At 40.2% G+C, this 19,184-nt stretch overlaps 1 protein-coding gene across 5 annotated transcripts in view; it reads right to left on the bottom strand.

The window, feature by feature from the left end:
• The window catches only part of mgmt (O-6-methylguanine-DNA methyltransferase), a 39,825-nt gene that overhangs the window by 10,829 nt on the left and 9,812 nt on the right, over positions 1–19,184 (bottom strand). For 2 of the 5 annotated variants that reach the window (XM_023328046.1, XM_023328047.1), the window contains exons 3-5: positions 12,223–12,383; positions 5,977–6,116; positions 2,011–2,873 (exon numbers count right to left, since the gene is read on the bottom strand). In XM_023328046.1, the coding sequence (XP_023183814.1) occupies positions 2,712–2,873; positions 5,977–6,116; positions 12,223–12,383 (463 nt within the window). In that variant the 3' untranslated portion in view covers positions 2,011–2,711. Of the gene's footprint in view, positions 1–2,010; positions 2,874–5,976; positions 6,117–12,222; positions 12,384–19,184 lie in introns of those variants that run through there. The other 3 variants (XR_002752237.1, XM_023328049.1, XM_023328048.1) reach the window with 2 other exon arrangements.

Below are 19,184 nucleotides of genomic sequence, written 5' to 3' on the forward strand. Positions count from 1 at the left end.
GGTCGTGATAACGGCAGAATTATGAGCCGACATGTATGAAGAGAAGGAGATGGAAGCGCGGAGTGTGTTTGTGTTTGATGTGGGGGCAGAAAATTGTTCTATAATGAGGAGGGGTGCCAGGATATGAGATGGGAAGCGGGGAGTTGGAGACAGGATATAAGTTATGAGAAGGAAACTAATGTTAGGAAATGCAGAGGGTGTTGTTGTTGTCTCTGCTGCAGCTTGTATGAGCCAGAATGTATCTTAGCTACTATTGGGCTGTGATTAATACAGCCTGGCCAGGTCAGAACCCCGCACTGATGCTACGGATGCCACCAACCATATCCCCGCTCTTTTAGGGGCTCAAATAAGTGTGCGTGTGTGTGTGTGAGAAAGAGAGAGAAACAGAGAGAAATAGAGAGAGAGAGAGAAAACACGCATGCACGTGTGCGTGTGTGTGAGGGGGTTAATAAATGTTGAATCAAACGCCGCACGAGACACTCACACTCCTTAAGGGTTGCCCATTAGCGGTGTGTGGGTGCATGGGGAGTTTATCAGTGTCTGGGTGATTTATGAAGTCAGACTCAATATCATCCACTTCACCCACACACATATGGACATGCACATGTGCACACACACACCAGCATGCATGGCCACATTCTCACGTACCCACATGCACAGCAGCCCCTGCGTGCCCGCACGTGCACTCCAGCAGTCTCTTTGTGAAACGGGAGGCAGGTATGAGGGCAAAATTAAAGGTTTCCCAGAGATTAAGAGCATGGATGAACCTCTTTAAATCTAATTCTTTTTTATCTCTGAGCCTGAATTATAAAAAGGTGGTGAAAATATGACAAAATAAGGCAAATATTGTTATAATGCATCTATTGGTAGGTTAAAATAATTTAAAAAAGTAAAAATGGTAAAAAGTTGACAAATAATGATGTAATAATTGTTAGAGGGACTCTTTGGGTAAATTACAGAACCAATTACTGGCAGCATATGTGATGCTTTGATGCCGGACTTGTTTTAAAAACATCAACCGCTCAACTCTAAAGACTTCAGTCGCTTTTGGTTGCTAAATTCGTGGCATTCCATAGAATTTACTTGGCCAGTAGCAAAAAAAAAAGGAGGGTGCTTACAGTGCACTTCAGAGTGTGCCTGGCTTAAATGGGACCCCTTGTGGCTGTGTCACAGCTCCCTTCGTTAGGGGGCTGACTGTAGCCTGTAGTCACCACAGGCATCATTAGCCCTCTGTGAAACCACAGACTGAGTCTCATTCTTCATCTGCCTGTCTGCTGCCTCAACATTTACGCTGCGATGCTGCTCCAATGGCAGAATAACTGAGTCCGGCGAGCTGCGGTGAGAGAGACAGCCGTGCGGAGCCAGGGCGGATAAGAAGATTCAAAAATGCAGCAAAGTTCAAATATATTCAGCAGGCGGGCCACTCGAATTGGTTCTGTAAAGGTTAGAGCCGGGGTTATTTTTGGAGGGTGGATTATTAGGCTACCTGGACTGAAGAGAAGAGGAATAACTATGAGCGAGTTAGGGTCACTTTGGAGCAGAAGACAGTGAGTTGAATCAGGAATTCAAACTGTAACTGTAACAACGGATCAATGGGAGAAAAGAAAAACACAGAAAGTAAAAGTTCAAGGCACATTCAGTTAAAACAACTGTTTTCTCTAAACACGCGCATCCCCGCATGCTCTTTTTTTTCCCAGAAAGAAATAATAATTTATCCCACAGGGATTAAATGGGGTTGTGATGATAATAAAATAACACATAAACATTTAAATTACAGATTAAATGCACTGGATGAATTCAAGGTTGAAATGTTGATTTTCTGTTTCCCCGTTCTGTACTGCCCTCTAATGGAAAAGCCCACTCAGAAATAAAAGAAGGAGCTCTGAAAAGTCAGACAGCGAGGGAAGAACAGACACACGGCATAATTAAAAACGAGCCGAACAGAGAGCAATTTATAAGAAACCAGCACCGAAATTAAACAAAGTGAAATTGATGAAAAGAGCAGATTTGTCGTTCTGAAATGTGTTTATTTAAACATGTCGAAACGGAGGAAGAGTACAGTATATATAACACATGAGACATCTCTCCACTCTAGGTGGATTATAAGGCGAGAGCAAACAATGAGATCTAAATGAAGACAAAACAAATGCTTCACTACAAAGCTTTGTAGCCATAAAATTCTGAGCCTTTATCACTGGATGTCGAACAAAGCTTTCACTTGGCAGGAAATTAAAAAACCAACGAGAGGTACAAAGACTAATTCTGCTAAGGAAGAAAAAAAAAGAAACAACAACAACAACAATGCAAGAGACATATTTTTAAGGGAATAATAATGCTTTAGAAAAACCATTCCAGCACTATCTGGCAAACGCAATGAGGACCCACGGGAGCATATGTTTGTAATTCCTACTGTTCTCTGTTTAAGTTATTTTTGCAACAATCTAATTCTGCAACAATTCTGTATCGCATTAACAATGCAGCATCTCTATTCTTAGATTAAAAAAAAATTAAAAAAGAAAGAACTATAGTGAGGTTTTCCAAGTAATTCCAGTTGTTCCACAGTTTGTGCCAAGATGCCTAACTTTATAGCCTTGTTTTGTGTTTTAAAAAAAAAAATAAAAAAAATAAAACAACCCTGTGCGTGTGTGGTATGCTGGCGTGGGTGTGCGTGTGTGCACACTGAATGAAGGACAGTCGGGCTCTGTCATGCTTCAGCCTTCCCCTCTCTGCCTCTCATGGGTGAGCAGCCATTGTTTGAGATGGTCGCCCCTGCCGCTCATGTACGGCCCACTCTGTCCAGAGCTGGAAATGACTCGGTGACAAGGAATGAGTAGAGGAACCTGGCACAGACGGGCAGGGAGAAGTGTGACGCTCTGAGGGAATAGACGTGTTTTGTTTTGTTTTGTTTTTCTCATAAATTTCACAACACTTCCTCATGTCAGAGTAACTTTTCACAGCTGGATGTTGATTTTCTTTAATCAGTAATTTTTTTTAGTTTGATTTATAATCAAAAAGAAGTTGCATAGATAAATTTTTTATCTAGGAAATAAAAGGTAAATATTTTTTTTAAAAAAGCAAATAACCACAGATTGCAGGTTTCCGGTCACAGTTTAGCATTTATAGTCACGGCAAATCAATAATTTAAACATTTTGATAGCAGGTGCGCATGATAAATTCAAGAATGTGTGACTTAAAAGCACTCGACGTGCAGAGGATATGAACTACACCTTTCTGAGTTATTTTGCACTTTTCATGTTCTCTCGTTGCATAAAAAACAAAGTGCCACACCAGAACTGTTTGGTTTGATCCTGCGCATATCCACATTCAGGGTGATGGCTTAGTCTTAGGGTATAAATGTTTTTTTTGTTTTTTTTTAACTCTTTAATAGTGAAAAGCAAAGAAGCAATCAAAAATTAATGGGCAAAAACACCAGCAGGATGAATATTCAATCGAGAGGGTGTCAACATTAAGATCTGATAACCCTGTGATCATTAAAAAGAGGAAGTCAGTGAAGCGTTTACTCTTGTTGCAGACGACTGCCAGGGGGGTCCCGAGTTCTTTGTAAACTAAATGGCTGGAGAAAGATTAAGCAAGCAAGCCTAAAACACTTCGATCACTGTGGCTTCGGAACAAGAAAAGCGGTAATCGTCGGAGCAAACCGCTGGAATCGCCTCTTTTTAAAAAATATTCTAAATGATGTCCTTGTTTTGTTCGAGCTGCACGAACAGGAAAAAAACAAAGCAAAAAAAAAACCATCCCAAACCACTGCTGCACTCTGGCTGCATCCCCTCTAATTTAACAGAGCTGTGCACCGAATGGATGGTTCCACTCTCGCTCCCTTCATACGAAAAGTTGGACAAGCAGTGTGTGTTTCGGTTAAAATCCATCATTAAACCCTCTTCCATATCAACAGCAATAAAACTTTCTGAGCCCCCAGATTAACCTTGCAGACAGAGAAATACTGCTCGCGTATTCGGATCAATACTGTTCCCCGGGTTTGGAGGGAGAGCGGGGTACCCTCAAGGCCTTCGGATCTGCCTCTTCACATAGGGGGGAAAAAGAGCACTACGCCAGGCTTATCAATACTCAAATCCTGGTGAAGAAGTGCCACAGAGAGGCGAGGATCGATTGAGCACACTGAGCTTTTCACAGCTGAAGCCCGAGTGGAGCAGTGCTACTGACAAGTAATTGACACTGACAATCTGACTCTGGATCTGAATCAGGAGCTAAGGGCTCAGGCTCCCAGCCTCCCTGGCGAAAGGGAAGAAATGTCTGTAAAACATGAGGCTGAGCACTATTATACAGCTATAGACCAGTATTGCCACTGGCTACTGAAAAGTGTAAAGTATATAGAGAATTTAATGTGGCACATCAAGAGCCAAACTGTGCAATTTTATCCCTAATTCTGATTGGAAAAACTGCAGAGTTTTAATTCGTTTTCTTTTTTTCTTTCTGCAAATTTAAATTCCAAACCGCAGCGGACGGAAAAACGGCGCATAAACACAATTTTTCGACATGGAGTTTTATGGAACATATAAGGAGATAACACAAGAAGTGCTCTCTGCCTTCACGGAGCACACCGGTGGTGCCCACAGCACTACATGGGCAGAGTTAAACAGGCTTTGATCAAAGAGTCTGATCAAAAGAAGACACACCACTTGCCCTCTGGCCTTTCATTTTGTACACAGTGGATTTGTGGGTAAAACGATGCGGACCAGGTTTCCTACAAGATTCGGAGATTTGCGGTGAACGATACCGACAGGAGAGAGCAGGAACAAAAAGGTGTGGGCTTAAAAAAAAAAAAAAAAAAAAACGAAAAAAAAACATACCGTGCTGTAGGTAGCTTTACTCCTTGGCTGCTCTCGGCAGTAGGTGCCGATTGCATTTGATGGAACACACTTATGGTTTAAGATTCAATATCCTGGATTGTGGAAAACTTTTACACAACTGCTTTTGAGTAAATGGCATCTCAGCAGACAGCTGAAACAACAACAATGGGTCTTAGAATCAGTTAGTGTTAAGCTCAGGCCCGTTGAGGTTTCAAAGTCTGAAAAATGCAGAACTTGTCTATCATACCGCTCCTCTGGTTAAAAGCCTTTTTGATAGGATGCCAGAGAAACTGCTGGAGTGACCAGAGTTTTTTCCAGCTGCATAGACTAATACACTGCTCCTCCCCCACCTGTTACTGTTTTGTGAAGGCTAGTACACTTTGTCCTTGTGTACCATAAAAACTAATTTGCCTGTTTGTAAATATTTTTAGTCATAAAAAAGGAAAACAAAACAAAACATGAAAAGTCATCATGTGGAATTGAAAGGAGCTCTGCTCATCACTCTTTGGAAGGCACCATTTAGAGCCATGTCTAATTGACCATTATTTTCAATGTTACTCTGTAGTAAAGTCCATCAAAGATAATACTAAACTCAGTATTTAGTATAGATTTTAAATTTTTACTTGTGCTTGTATCTAATAATAGTAATAATTTAAATGTGCTTTGTAAAAACAATAAAAAGGGTTTTGTCGTACAGCATTTTAAATAAAATTAGACAACTTTCATATATGCTGTGTTAACAATGTAGATCACATATTATAAGAATGATTTAACTCCTGTATTTTTTCATTTTTTACGTGTAAATGGCACCTTAAATATTGACTTAATAACTTTAAGCACTTAATTTTTTTATGTCTAAAGTGAAATGTTCAGCATAATCTTTCCTGGAAAATTTCTATGTCAAAAAATATATTATTATATCTAGGTTTCTTTAATTATGAATATTTCATTTTAAATAGCTGCAAGCTTCCATGTTTAACCTTCTGTAAATTTTTAAGAAATAATTAACAAACCATTTTTTTATTATTATTATTATTTGTTCTGTTCACAATAGATAGCTTCATGATAAAAACCATTTTCTGTCCCTTTTGGCTTGAATAAATTAAGTAATGATGGAAGCCTGTCAATCAATGTCATCCACACTCACCGGATTCCTCCTCATGGCCCCTCCCACCGCCCGCACCGCTCTGGGGTTTCCCGCCATCTCGGCGAGGCGCTTGTACGAGACCGTCTCTCCAAACTTCACGTCCCTCAGAAGTACTTGCAGCACGCGGCTGGTGAAGGCATCTTCGCCACGCGGCAGAGGACAGGGGAGAAAAGAAAGAGAAAAGAGAAGGTGAGATTAAATCTGGCAGAGATTTGATAACAAGAGGAAGCGTTGCACGCTGATGGAACTCTTTTCAATCAAAACAGAAAGTGTGAATATGCCTGATTAAAACACTTGCTGTATACCGGGATGTCTGTCTCTCTTTATTCCTTACAGCACTCATTAAAAACTAAATACGAAGAAGTCTCCCCTCTTTGACCTTAGAACCAGTATTAACATGCTACACAAGCAGACGTGAGAAAATTATTCCTATGGCAGAAAAATCTAGGTTATGCTTCGGAAAGGTCACAGCTAAAATTAAAAAAGTTCGCTCCTTCATTTAAAAGGATTAAGAGGGGCCAAAAAGACTGCAAATCTGCTCCAGATTTTTAATAATAATAATTTGAATGTTGCAAAAACCATTTGTGGCAGTGGGATGACTTTGAGGTTAATCAGACCAATTTGTCCTTTTAATTGCTTTCTATTCAGAGTAGATTCATTATATCATCTTCACTTAAATGGCGGAATTCCTCAAATCATCCGCAGCTTAACCGACCATATTACCGGCTTTGATTTCATTAGCACTTTAGCAGCAGTATTATCTTTTTTTTTTTTTCTGGATTACCGGGCAGTGACTGAGAGGCATGTTTGTCTAGCTCCGATTGCTGAAGAAAAGGGAAAAGTATTTGAAGCCTCTCGAACGCTTGAGACACTGATGCACTCAGCTTGTGTAGCGAGTGGAAAAACACTTTTCTCTTTTTTTGCACACAGGACAAGAAGGGGAACAATAGTCTCGTTATCAAGACTGGGTGAAATTCGTCTAGTATACACATGTACTCCGCCATGAAAATTCAATTAGTGATCTCCCATTCTCTCTCATTTATATGGTCTAAGAGAGCACATGACAACTGATCTATGTGAAATCCCTCTAAATTGGCATTGTGTGAAAACATGTCACACCCCTGTCTCTCTTCTACAGAGCGAACATCCTTTGCTCCCCAGGCTCCCTTGCTACCTTATAGTCACTCTCTGCTACACAAAGCCACGCGAACAAGGCAATTTGCCTAAACTGGGGGGAATAAGTGTAAAACCTAAAGGGGATACGTTTGATTGATGCACACCCATGTGAGTTCTTTGTCTTGAACAAGGCCCGTAGGTACTGTTTAATAATTTTTCAGGTAATAATCACGCTGTCAACGAGATGATGGGCTCTTACGCAGACAGCCTTAATGTTGTGAGGAGATAAGATACACCCCCTAAAAAAAAAATTTTTTTTTCCCTTTTTATGCTTTTCACTCTCCCTCCTGTAGCTCAGATTTGGCCTCGTGATGATGTCTGCGGTGAATACTGATATCGCTTTGCCACTGATGGGTAGACGAATGTCTGCCCAGAACGAGGTGACGACAAATCCCTGTTGATGCAAACTTTTCGGGCAAACGAAACAAGGTCTGCGTCGCCCTTGAAACAGGTTACGACACGCTTAATGTGTTTAAGAAAGTTCATTTTAAGACTTTTTTAACACCACTGTGATTTCAATTTAAGAACTGACATGTGTTATGAGAAATATCCTACTTACAACTTATTTTTGATTTGTTAAATTGTTTAAAGAAGTTTAACATGACATTGTCAACTAAAACTGTGCTTTTACACTTTAGCTACATAACTAAATCACCTCCCCAAACTTTCTTGTTGATTGGTTTAACTACTATGAAAATCCTTGCTTTTAAGCAAGATATGCATATACACTTCCCTCTAAAAAAGGAGCTAGAAGTGGGTCTTAAATTTAAGGGACAATTTTTTTTCACCAACTTCATTTTGCAGTCCAGTCACAAAAGATCTGACATGTATGTGACAGTTTTGGAAAGTTTATAAAGTGTCAGATCCAGACAAATAAAAAGCTTCTGCGACCAACACAGTCTCTCCATCACTGTTGTTTCAATGCAACATCATTGGAAAGGTTAGAGAAACCCATGCTTGTAAGATTATTTCCACATATTGAACAAAATTCCACGACAATCCAATTTTGAAATGGATTTGGATTTTTTTTTTACTTTGGGAAGCTGTGGAATGTGATAAAATGTTTTGTTTAATTGTTGTTTTGTTTTATTGTGATGTTTTTTTCTGAAGGTTTGGAGTCTACATTGAAACTGAAATAAAAATGTGAATTTATTCTTTCCAACACAGCTAATTGTATCCCTTAATTATCATCAAATAATCTTTATTTTTAAAGGACTTTTCATACAAAAAGTTTGCATGAACTGTTTATTAGAAAACAAGGACAATACTTGGTTATAAAAACAAATGAGTCACCTGTCAACACCCCATCAACAACATACAAAACACATTCTTAAGGCGAGCTCATGCACCTTGTAGATAGCTAGTTTTGTTACAGCATAATGACTAAACTCCTCAGTAAATCAGAGAACAAATATCCTATCACCTTACTTCCATCTTAAAAACCTTAAAGAAATCCTGTAACTAGTGATGTACCAATTTATTGGCCAGGAATATTGTGAAATGTCTGAAAACTAAGAACTTGCACAATTTTAGCTTTGTAAGAACATCAACCTACGACATGTGCTTTGACAAACATCAGTTGAAGGTTACAGTATTTTTTACTTTGATGCAAAAAAATGTATAATCTTGCAATTCTTTCTTTTTCAGTTTGCTTCAAAGCTACTCTAAGAAATTTTATTTGAAATAGTTCTAGGATTAAAATAACATTGAAACAGGGAGATCAGACCACGCAGAAAAGAGGGAATCAGCATGAAGCCAAGAAAAGCCTGACCAGTCCATCTCTGCTCCTAACACTTCTGCACAAATCCTGTTTCTCAGAGCAGGTCGGGCTGGAAAACAAGTGTCTGTTCTTTCATCTGCAGATACAGAGGTTAAAGAACTTTGCCCTCATCAGTGTTTGTGACAGACACTTCATGCAGGTCGCCCAAGGTGACCAGCAGTGATTCAGAGAGCGGTCCCCCAGCCCCATACTTCATAAAGAGCCTAATACGGTGTGTCTGAGGTCAGGACCCTCTTTAGATCAGAGTGCAGTGATGTCAATTGTTTAAATAAAACTTGAGGGAAACCACTTACATGTTTACACGCGGCCCATAATCATGTCACAGGTCATTACCTGCAGTGAGGCCAGGTGATGGGGCTGCTGCAGAGGCAGAGACAGATTTACTCGGAGAAAAATCGAATGCATCTAGTGATTATGAGGATATTGACATATATGATTGATTTGCTCATAATTTTGTATACGAGAGCAATCTCGAGGAGGAAAAATAGAAAGCCGTAAACTGATTTCCAACAGCCCCGCTAATGACAGAGTTGGAGAGACGACCTCCAGCTGACAGTCACCTCTTACATGCTTGTGAGAGAGCAAAAAGACAATAGTGGAAATGCAGCTACCTCATTATCCTTTGTGTCTAATGGGAGGGAAGACTTTGACTCCCAGTCAAAGTGTCTCTTGAGTCTTAAGGGATCCATACTTTTGAAGGCTGACGGGGTGCTGATGATTCTCTGATTATTCGATATTCTGAAAACGTTCATTTCCCTAATTCCTCTCCACATCACAGGGGCGAGTCCTGGTGAGTGTCTCATCTCGCCCTGCGCTGTGCACAGGGGGAGGTTCAGGCTCCTGCAGGAACACAGTCATTTGGGCTTTGAAGAGCGCCCTTCCCCCCGCCCCCCGCCTCCTCTTTGCCTGGCCCCCCTCCCAGCACATTCCCCATGCCGCTTACCGAGACTAAGATCCTCTCGTCTGTTACATATGGATGTATAATTAATGAGATAAGAATATGCATCATTTTAAGAACCCACGTTGGCGTCTGTGGTTTTCTGAGGGAGCAAATGCGAGCACACACACACACCCACCCCATACACACCCACGCGCACCCCCCCGCACATACACACGCTGGAGCTAACTGAGCGTAACACGCGCATGCTCTCACCATTCCTTTACCCCTGTTGGCCAAACTTCCGTGTGATGTTGTGCGTGACAGTCAGACGATATAGGGAACTGCGCCTTGAATCTCCTTTCATGTCACCTCTGTTTCTCAGGTATGCCGTGACAGCTAATATGAAAAGTGGCTTGTTTTGTCAGAAATGTGTAAATAAACATGGCAACACTTCAAGTGAAGGTCACAACTCAATATTACATGACAAGTGCTGCGAGAGCGCTGTCGCGTTCAGGTTCTCCCCAAAGATAACTGAGCAAACAAAAAGTTGGTTGTCACAGATTGTAATAACCTGATTATACTTGTTTTTTATATCCCTTTTTTTCTTGGAGACTGGTGGCTACAGTATGACTTGTTAAAAAGAAATTTATGCTCCATAAAGGCAAAATCAATTCATGAATTTTTTGCACACACACAAAAAATATATATATATTTATATGTGTATTTTTTTTTCTTTACCCTCAGAAGACAAATACTCCTGATGCACACATTTAACATTTTTCCACTAGTTTGGCCTCTGGTTCTGACTACTGAGAGACTAAACCTTGTATTTTATGGAGCCCCAAAACAAAAGACGAGTGGGGGGAAGAGGTGCAACACGGCACAATCACCTATTCAGATCAGGTACTAATGAAGAATTCCATCTATCCTGAAATTTAATTAAAACCCCAAAGACTTTCAGATGAGATGCGATTTGAAAGAGCCCGGGGCTGGTACACAAGCACTTGGTGGCGAAGGGAATCACACTGAAAGTTGATATCGTAATTGGTCCTGATGTATTTTCTGCATTGCCTTTGCGGGAGCGTGGGACTCATAGCTGTATACAGGGTCTCGACGGAGTACCTGCTCATTGAAAATGCCATCACTCAAGCACCGCAGATCTGCATGAAATTAGAGAGCAACTAAGGCCTGATTGCAGGGGAAGGGAGCCACAATTGTTAAATGCATATATTAGGGTTTTTCTTCTCCATGTATGTGTGCATGTGGGGCTAAGTGAGCTGGTCTGAAAATCCTTAAGTTAAAATATCATAAGCGCCTCAGTAAAATAACATAAAAAAAGATACTTAGTTGTGAAAACAACACTGACTTTTTATTTGATGTCTATATTTAGGTTTGTCGTGTAACAAAATTACAGTGTCTTCAAAACAAAAAAAAATATCTTATTCGTCTTTTCTGTCACTTACTTTGTAAACACAAATACTCACTGAAAGAACAATAATTGTAAATGTAAAATACTATGTCTGGTGAAAAACTAACACAGTGGACATCAACTGTAAATTATTGCAGTGGCAGCATCATGCTGTGACATGCTTTTCATAAATAAGAAGAGCAATGCAATAAAACCTATTAGAGGTTGTAAACTGGACAGTGACCCAAAACATATGTTAGAGACACGATGGGGAGGTTTAAATCAATGCATATTTATGTGTTAAAGTGCCTCAAAGTAAGTGAAGTCTCATTGAGAATCTGCGGCAACAGCTGAATAATTATAAACATTGTATTAATTTGTTTTGACCAATGCACTGACTTTAATTTGATTTTAAAAGTTTGCTAGGCAACAAAACCATTGTCTTTAAAAGCACCAGAGATAAAGGATTCTTCATTTTTGTCCTTTAGCTTCTCTATCACTAACTCCACAAGCACAACTTCCCACTACAAGAACACTAATTGTCCAGTTTTCTGGGCAGCTTTTTACACACCCTAAGTGACTGATCAAGCCAACAATAAGCTCATTCAAACTTTACCACCATTCACATGTTCTCATCTAAAAAAAAAAAAAAAAGACAGAGAAAGAAAAAGAAAAGAAAGCTTCCTGTCTGAAAATGTCAAGAGTGGAATTCGATCAGTTTCAAAGAATGTGCCAAGAATCATGAAAAAGCTTGCCAAGACTAACACGCGTGGTAAGAGCTGCCACAGATTACTGAACCAAGTTACAGCTCTGTGTTCTGTTCTCTCTCCACCGCTCACACACACACACGCACACACCACCCACTTTCCTCCACTCTCCCTCTCAGCCATAAAATACTTCATTATAACACAGTGAGCCAGTGAGTGTAAGTGATGTAACTGACAATTAAGAGTGAAAGCCTGATCCCAGTCACGGCTCTGCAAATATTTATCCATGACAGACCTCCTTGCAGGGCGGGGTGGTGAAAGGCAGGGAGCGGGAGACTCCCAGCGGTCTGCGGCTCGGTGAAGTACGCCTGGAGCCATTCAACGCAGCGCTGCATCTCGGGGCTCGTTTCTGCTGGGCTATCGGTGACCACGCAGCTCAGGGGGGCCGCGCTGCTCCTGGGAGGGATGTAAGGCAGGACAAGGGAAGTAAGATGGGGATCAGAGGAGCAATCATACCACCCCAGCTATAGCTTGAACGGTGCTAAAAAAAAGAAAAAAAAGTCACAGGAGTGCAGTAACATACGACACAGATGGAAGATGGCATTATATGCAGAATAAAACTTAAGCTGTTAATTGAGACGTGCTTAAAATCTAAAGTTGCACACTGCCAAGGAAGCTTTAACACTATGTGAACTTTTTGTCACATTACAATAACAAACCTCTTGTGTGTTTTATTTGGATTTTACATGACAGGTGAACAAACAGTAGTATAGTATATATATAACTGTGAGGTTTTCATTTTTATTACAGATACAAATCTGAAAAGTGTGGTGTGAATTTGAATCAATTCCTCCTTGGATATGACACCCCACATGAAAAAAACCAGAGTAACCAACTTTCTTCAGTAGTCGCCTAATCAATAATGGAGCCCAATTTTGTGTAGCTTAATCACAGTTGTGCTCTGATGAATTGATGAATATCCAGCATAATTAAGACAAAGGGACACATGAGATAGGTCAGCAGAAAAGTTAGAAAACAAATTCTAAGCTTTCAACATCTTTAAACAGCTCCGTTAAATCCGTCATCTGAGTATGGGCCAACTGCAAACCCATCAAAACGTGGCGATCACACAAACTGACAGTCTGTGTGAAAAGAAGATTACGGTATTTAAAGAAGCAGCCAAGAGTTCCACTGTAACTCTGGAGGAGCTGCAGTAATCCACCGCACAGGTGGGAGAATCTGTTGACTGGACAATTACAACGTGTATGCTACACAAATCTGTTTTTATAAAAGAATGGTGGGGAAAAAGCTGAAGACAGCTATAATATGTCCTGTTTGCATCTCAGGAGCATCTCAATAAATCAGAGTGCAGTGGAGCCCCACCTAAACACAGATGTTTCTGTGGAATGGGACTCCAACTTATTCGCTGGAAATAAGTTGGAGTCTTATTTTCAGCTAAATAAGGTGGAAGGGCTGGAATATTAGAATAAAGTTAGGGTTATTTTAGATATATTAGTGCATAATGCATATCTAAAATATTCTAAAGAAAATGCTTGGGAAGCTCGAATAAGTGGACACAGTGCTACTTGATAAGCCATTGGCTGGTGCTTGCTAAACAGCCAATCCATTAGCTATGCTTTTCTTGGCACTGATTGGCTGTGCCCTCAAGAGCGGAATTAAGGAAGAGTGTAGATATTATTTTCTGTCGTACTGCCAAAATGATTTACTCTGTGAGTGTTTATGCATATTAAGGTATATTTAAACAATTTAAACAGGCAGTTATAAGCGTTTTGAGGGTCTAAAGTACTCACAGATTTTAACCATTCGCAAGTGATTATGGTCCTTAACCTTTGTGAATATTGGGAGTTCACTGTATTTATTGAAAAGTTAATTTATTTCAGAAAGTCAATTCAGTGAGTAAACACGAGGTATAGATTAATTACACACAGGCTGATGTTTTCAAACACATAGTTTTGTTAATTATGATTTTCCACTTACAACTAATTAGAACATGACATTTAGGCTTTGAATATTATATCAGACCAATAAAAAAAACATTTTTTATAGGTAATAGGCAGAAATGTGGGGTTAAGAAAAAGAACTGAATTACAACGGGTAAATTGAATGGGATTTAATATTCTAATTTACTGAAATTTACTTGCAGGGGACACTGTAAGCATGCAGGAGAAGGTGCTCTGGTCAGACAATTAATTTTCAACTTAACAGTAATGCAGAAATATTGTTTGTAATTGAGTATGAGTGGTATGACTTGGATAAAAAAGAATGACAAATAGTTTTATTCAGGCTTATTGCAAACATCTATTTTTCATTTTCCACTGTGTAAATTTGCACTACTTTGTTCAATAAATGACAATGGCATGAAAATTTTGTAAGGCATTAACACTTACAGGTTTACCCACTGTAAAAACAGCAGGTAAACTGCAGCCGCAAGCCAAAAAACTGGAGCAAAACATGAAGAAATCCAGAAATGTCTCACAACAGATTTTAAGTGTGTGTATGTGTATTGCACAAAGTGAAAGAGGAATCACAAGGGGCAGAGTTTGTGAAGCAGTACAGATAGTTTTTCAAAAATAACTACAACAAAAAAAGGGGGGTTTTAGAAATAGTCAGAAAAAGTTAGAAGCCTTAACAACCGTTTCAACTCTGCTTGGGCTTTGTTTAGAGTTCATGACAAGAATAAATGGATTTATTTATTTTTTCTTTTTGGACAAACTGGAGCTGGCCAGTACAGAACTGCACTTGGACGTGCATCTTAGCATGAGTAGATGCTTGGAGGAATTTGCCGATGGTTGAGTTGGCATCACTTAACAGCTGAGTTTCTCTCTGCTGCTGACCACCCCCCAGGTCAACGCAAGCAGGCTGACCCATATTTGACACTTAAAGACCCTATTGGGAAGGTCCTCTCTTAGCATGTGCATTACTCCAAAGTGGACCTCAAGCTGTGTTGCGGATTCTAAAGCAGGCCGCCAATTCCATTAACTGGTGTACAGGACTTATAAATAAATAATATCGCCATTTAAGTGCCCCCCTTTTTTTTTTAAAATTGGCTTATCCTGTACGGTATTAATAATAGACATTTACTTTGTTAAACACACAGGCTGTCTCCCTCCCGCCTGCCGTAACAACGTGGCCCTAAAGTGTTTTTACACTTCTGCAGGTCACAGTTTGAGCAGCGTTTTATATTGGACATGTGAAGCCGAGGTTTACTGGAGTGTTATGACTGAGCAGGTCAGTTTTCAGAGGGCCGCTCTGCCTGCTAGTTTGTGGCTGTGTGATGGAAATCTCCTGGGTGCCGTTTAACAGTGGGTGTAAATACAGTAAAAGGTGTAAATACTCTCATTTCTAAATAAACCTCGCAGCAGTTTATAGCCGAGCGGTGGAGAACTCGGAAACCCACCAGCGGGCTCTGCGCTGAGACCCGCTCAAACAATGGCCATGGCTCATGGCAATCTCTGTCGGCATGGGTGAGTGCCCAGCCAGCCCCTACTTGTCATTGTCTCTCCTTTCTATCCCTTCCCTCCTCATTTCACCCCCTCTCTATTTCTCTGTCCTCCCACACCAGCTCTTTTGGCTCCCCAACACCACCCCGCATCCCCCCGCCTACTTTCTCTCAGCTAGGATCTCCAGGCCACCGTTCCCTTTCTACCCCACCACCACCAACTCGCATCCTCCCACCTCTACCTCCTCCTCTACCCCTCCACATCTCCTCTTTCTCTCTGAGAGGATGTTCCAGACGCTGCACACTGACAGCTCGGGGATATTGTGTGTGGAAATGTTCCTGTTGGACCCGCAGGCCCTTACAATCTACCGGACAAAGGCTGGTGCACCTTTGCTTAAGGCTTGGCACCTTTGACCCCCTCCCCTGCTCGTACTTCAGACTTGTCACCGTAGCTAATTTTTCCTCTCCGCCTTTCGCTTTAAAAGTTGCCTCAGCGACACAACATTGACAGTGGTAAAACTTAATGTAATGCAGGACATGTTATGGTTGATAAACAACAGCAAATATAAATAAATAAGTGAAAAAGGAACAACATCAGTGGAGCTGAAGTCTGTCACCTCTTGGTGCAACGGGGGATTGTTTTTAAAGAGCATATGGGCTGTGGAAGATGGAGCTCCTGCAACATTTCCAGACGCTTCAGTGCATCACCAGTCAACCCTCATCATATGGTCTTTAAAGAGGCCAGACTGGCACATTACCGAGCCTTTTACATGAAATTTGGCATTATTTTCTGAAATAAAGTAAGAAATACAAACTCTTCCTTGTTTTGCTTAAGTAATGAACATGTGCATGGATGGAATTGAGATTCTTACTGAATTGAGATTCTTACTTTGAGTAAAATTATCTAGATATCACAATATCACAAAACAAATAATAATGACACATATTTATTATATTTGATATTTACTAAGGCATTGTTTTTATATAACATGGCCTGTTAAAATAAGTAGTAAGTTTTAAGTCAATTCTTTGTAGCCACAACATTAAAGCTATTTTCTGTTATTTTCTTCATAGAGTAACCCTGAGGTACACTAATATAAGCTGATTAACAACTTGGGTAATCTTGGGGTAATCTTGCTTATTTTACCTTTGACTGGAAGTAATATTAATATTTCGGAGTGGCCCAATCAGAGACTCAATTTGAATCTCATAGGGAGTCTGTGGAAGGAGCTAAAGATTTGGGTAATGGGAAGGAGGCATTATAGCATTAGAGATAATCACTGAATATATATACTGTATATATGCATATATTTATTTATTTATTTGTTTTAAATACCAGTGGGAACATGGAGAAGTTGGTCAGCAATTGTAAGGCGGATTTAACTGTTGTAAAGACTAAACATATAGTATTTGATTATTATTGAGATAGGCATAACTTTTAAGAGATATTTATCTCATTTCATATTTCATATTTATTGGTTAAATATAAATAATTATAGATGTTAACATCCCATTGCAATAAAATACATTGGAATTGTAGACTATGATGATTTCATAAACAGTGCTACAAGATTAAGCAATGCAAAGCAACAGGTGATGGGGGGTGGAGTGATGCTGCACCATGCATGCCAAGAAAACATTGTTAACATCAGTATATTTTCTGACATCTCATTAAAATGACTTCAAAATGTAGGAATAATGCAAGAAAGACTAGCATGAAAGAAAACTTTAGCAGTTTGGAAACTGTTTAATATTTTTGGTGTACCTTGATATTGGTAACAAGCTTGTGCTTGATTGTGATTAAAAAAAAGCTTCAATAATTGCATTTCAGTTGAAATAAACATTACAAACCAGGTTAAAGTAGAACTGCTCTTTCATTATCTTTTGACTGCATAAATCATACTTCTTTAGTGTCCTTTGGCCATTTTCTATTCAATCACAGGTAAGGAAATAAGAAACTAATTCCAAACTAGCAGAGGATCTGCTGCACTAAAAAGAATATTTCCCCTGATACGAGATAGCGATTTGAGAAAATTTCTAATACTGTGCTCCTGTCACAATCAATTTCCAATTACCATAAATCATTGTTGCGTAAAGTGGGAGTCATCTGGAGTTCCACCTATTTTCCAACTCTAATATAAAGAATGAATTGAGCATTTGTGTAATGTTGAAGGTTATTCCATCAATCAATGAAACAATGAGAAAAAGGCAGAAAAAAAAGAAGAATATTTGGCATTAAAATTGTCAGTTTTCCTTGAAACATCTGGTATGTCCACTTGCACAAGACTTCAGTAAGACTTTTTCTATCAGCTACAGACGTAAGAATGAAACAGGTTAACCACAGGATCTAATTGAAAGGGATCTGGCGAAGGGTGTAATGGTGTATCGCACAAAAAAGGGGAAAAACTCCAAAGTGAAGCCTCCATCCTCTGAAGCGTGATGGCGCTCATCCCGACTCGATCGGCTGTCACTTTTGACACAGCCTGCCAGAGTTCTCCTTCACCGATCATGGGTAACATGGCGGGTCAGAGGATGAAATAGAAAAGGCCAAGAGCCGTTCAATATTTTTCCTCAGCCTTATAGCTGCAGATACTTAACTCGGAGACGTCAAAGACTCAAGAGAGCATGAAAAAAGCCTAAAATGACTGTCTAAAAAGGGAGAAAAAATACAGCATGTCTCTATGAATGTCAAGATCCTGATGGTCTCTGAGCAAGAGGGTGTGATACAATTGTAAGCCACTTGCTCGATGCAGGGCGTTCAACCATTTGAGATCAGATGCCTATCTCAGTACTGGTAAGCTTTAAGAAAGGCTTCCTATTCTGCTATGAGAGAGAGAGAAAGAGAGAACATTTTGTGCTCAGCTGTTTCGAAATAAAAACAACTAGGCCAGATAAACTGCTCTCCTGATATCCAGCAACTCTTATTAGCAAATGTCCACGGAAGAGGCCGCACGCTCAATCCAATACATAAAGGTGGTGGTGAAATACTGCAGAGCAGGCAACAAAGCACACAACAATTAGGTCTTCTCCCAGCTGGCTAGCCACAGGAGTCAGTGAAGGCATGTATTACCAGAGCCTTAACTCTTACTCCATTATGTAGTGTATCCACACCCCAACGCTGCAATGTTTATCTACAACAGAGTACTGAGCAGTTTCAAATAGCGTTTTTAGCCTCTATTCTCAAGTGCCACAGTAAGAGATTCCAATTACCCGAATGGTAAGGAGCCAGTGAGGGAGGCATAAAGTACATTAGGGATCCCCTGTAACTGCAGGGACCTTTTAGAGACTCAGCTGAAGAGGGCCAGGAGACTGAGGGGACAGTGACCCTGCATGGATAGCCTCTGTCAAAATTTGACCACGTCAAGCACAAAGGCATTATGGGAATCCAGTGTCACCAAGTCCTAATTACTGTCTGTGTTCAGAGCAAATTACTGCCTTGTTCCTCTGATTAGGGAGGAGGCTAATCTTCACCTGTGTACGCCAGCACTGTTGAGGGCCCTTGAGTGTTAGCGCTTCGTCTTCTGTAATTTATTTTTAAATCAGTGCCCGCTCCCAAGAGTTTTGAGTGTTTTGTTGTGAACCGCTTACCATGATCCCCACCGCCGCCCCCTCACCCCTAAATCCTTGACTAAATCCTTGTTTGGTGCCACAGGAAGATAAGCAATAACAACACTTGGGCATAATTGACTCGTACTCCTCTCCAAGATGTCAGAGCGGAATCATCTCTCTGCATATTGCCGTGGTATGTCGCACACTATACACTTCTGTGCGTTGCAGATACAGAATCCAATCAAGTT

The sequence above is a fragment of the Xiphophorus maculatus genome, chromosome 22 (assembly GCF_002775205.1).
Source record: "Xiphophorus maculatus strain JP 163 A chromosome 22, X_maculatus-5.0-male, whole genome shotgun sequence".
Lineage (NCBI taxonomy): Eukaryota > Metazoa > Chordata > Actinopteri > Cyprinodontiformes > Poeciliidae > Xiphophorus > Xiphophorus maculatus.